General features: G+C 38.7%; 1 protein-coding gene across 1 annotated transcript; it reads right to left on the reverse strand.

Annotated features, from left to right (window-relative positions):
- Positions 1-655: 655 nt before the first annotated feature.
- Positions 656-1,225, reverse strand: LOC132553657 (putative nuclease HARBI1). Its single transcript, XM_060217917.1, has one exon. The coding sequence runs from the start codon at positions 1,223-1,225 to the stop codon at positions 656-658; it is 570 nt and encodes a 189-aa protein (XP_060073900.1).
- Positions 1,226-2,284: the final 1,059 nt, after the last annotated feature.

Genomic DNA, 2,284 nt, shown 5'->3' on the forward strand with positions numbered 1-2,284 from the left:
GGTAAGCAACAGTCTCAGAACGGTAGAAGATGTCGGGAAGAAGTGGCAAAATTGGGCCAGTGTTGTCAAGAGGCCAAACTGAAGAGAGAAAGAGCTAAAACAGATGGCGGAACAATTGACGGAAATGAACTGAGTGAACTAGGGGATAAAGCGATTGAGGTTCTTGGAGTTACAGTAGTACACGGCTTCAGTGGCGACATCAATGAGACATTCGATGTACAGAGGTTGGTGAAATGTTAAAAGCAATAATCTAGTACGCGTAAAACTGTATACAACTGTGTAGTAATTCTATCACCGAGCAAATTATGTCATACTCATAATAAACAATGACGTCAACGTTTGATCATTAAAACAGTAAGGTAGATTTATTTGTATTTAAAAAAGTCCATTTTGTGATATTGATATTCCTATCAAGCAAAGTAGCTTGGTATAAATAACTAAATAATTATATATTTTTGAATCTTTATTGTGAATACTTTTTGAAATGTTTGTAAGAACTTGTGTCCTTGATTACGTTTTCATAAATTATAAAAGACAATGTTTGTTTTTGAAATAAAGTTTAAATCAAGAAAACACCCTGTTAATTAGTAGTTCCCTTACGTTAATCCCACTGTCGTTATCATCGAGGTTGTAGATTGCCTCGTCGTTGTCATCATCATCCATGTCGTCGATCTCGGGCAAAGGGAGATTTTTCTCTATTGTGCAAAATTGCGGTTGCAATCACAACAGCAACTGCTCTCTCCGTTGCCAAATGAAGTGGTCGGTAGATACAGCGGAATCTCATCTTCCATAACCCAAATGCACGTTCAATTACACAGCGTGTAGATTTGTGACAGACATTATACTTTCTGTACGGGAGGGGGGTTCTTGGATTCAATTTTGGAGTAAGTAACCATGGTCGCAAGCCGTAACCACTGTCACCCAACAACCATCCTCCAGTCATTTCTTTGTCTTCAAACGCAGCAGAGAGACCACAATTTGTCCATCTAAATGAGTCGTGTGTTGAACCAGGCCATTTTGCCACAATATTGAGAAATTTCAGGTTAGCGTCACACACTCCTTGGATGTTCAAGGCGTGAAATCCATTTCGACAAACATAGTGGTATTCATCAATGGAAGGTGTTTCAATGGGTATCAAAGTACCGTCTACAGCTCCCAAGACACTTGGAAATCCACGGATATTGTAGAAATCTAGTTTAACCTTCAGCTGTTCCGGTATATCCATGGGGAATGTTATATATTTGTCCAAATGCAAAGTAATCAAACCAGTGAAGGTTTTAATTGTTCGAGATACTGTCATTTTACTGACTCCATGTGCGTCACCGATTACCGACATTTAACCACCACTAGCAAAATATCTTAATGCAATCATGATTTGAAGTGAAACTGGAAGAGACATACTTCTCATGGTAGGTCTCTCGAGTTCCTCTTCAAAAGTATTACACAGCTCATAAATTGTTCGTCTGTCTAAGCGATAGTCTGAAATAACTGCATCATCGCTCAGGTAATCCAGCGGCTTTCTTCTGTCGCGAAATAAACCTCTCGGAACGTCCTGATCGCGGTTCAGAAGGACTAAAATCGACATTTTGTTTACTCTAAGGTAGCCTAGTAGTTTCCTTAGCTTAAGGGCAAGCACAAAGTCGAACGAGAGCTTCTAGTTACAGGAAATAATCCGTTAAAAATGCCTAAGGTGACCTTTGTTTACTCTTTGGACTAACGAGGACATCGAGTTACCCACTTAGTTAAGGCAATCGTAAGATTCCTTTACGTCAGCGTTAAGGGGAGATGTACAGTTATTTGTATCTTTTACCGTTATACCCTTAGCGGTATACTTAAGATCCCTTCTAGTTACACCTTAACACACAAAGGTAATGTTAAGGCAAACTGTATTAAGGGGTCTTCTAGTTACAGGCCCCAGGTGTTTCGGAGGGATCAGCGCCTTTTGCTTCATCGACGAACCCCGCCATGTAAAATTAATTGTGGATTTTATTGGCCCATTACAATTTAACTGAATAAGAAAGTGGTAATAACAACGCAAACGTTAAGGTTTTAAATCATGTTTTTAAACTGCGGTAATATTCCTCAAACTTATTTCTATAACCTAGCATAAATTGTTACGGGTTTGGAAACAATAACTGTAAGACATAACATTCATTCACTCAAACTATTAATTATCTAAAAACCATTAGTTTAGTACCAGTTGTACCGTAAACTCAGTAAAGTCATAGCTACAGCTGGGTTATCGTGGATTCGAACTCAGGACCTAAGACAAGCAAACAGTATT

This window comes from Ylistrum balloti, unplaced genomic scaffold (genome assembly GCF_031769215.1).
Source record: "Ylistrum balloti isolate Yb309-2 unplaced genomic scaffold, AGI_CSIRO_Ybal_v1 Utg370344, whole genome shotgun sequence".
NCBI lineage: Eukaryota > Metazoa > Mollusca > Bivalvia > Pectinida > Pectinidae > Ylistrum > Ylistrum balloti.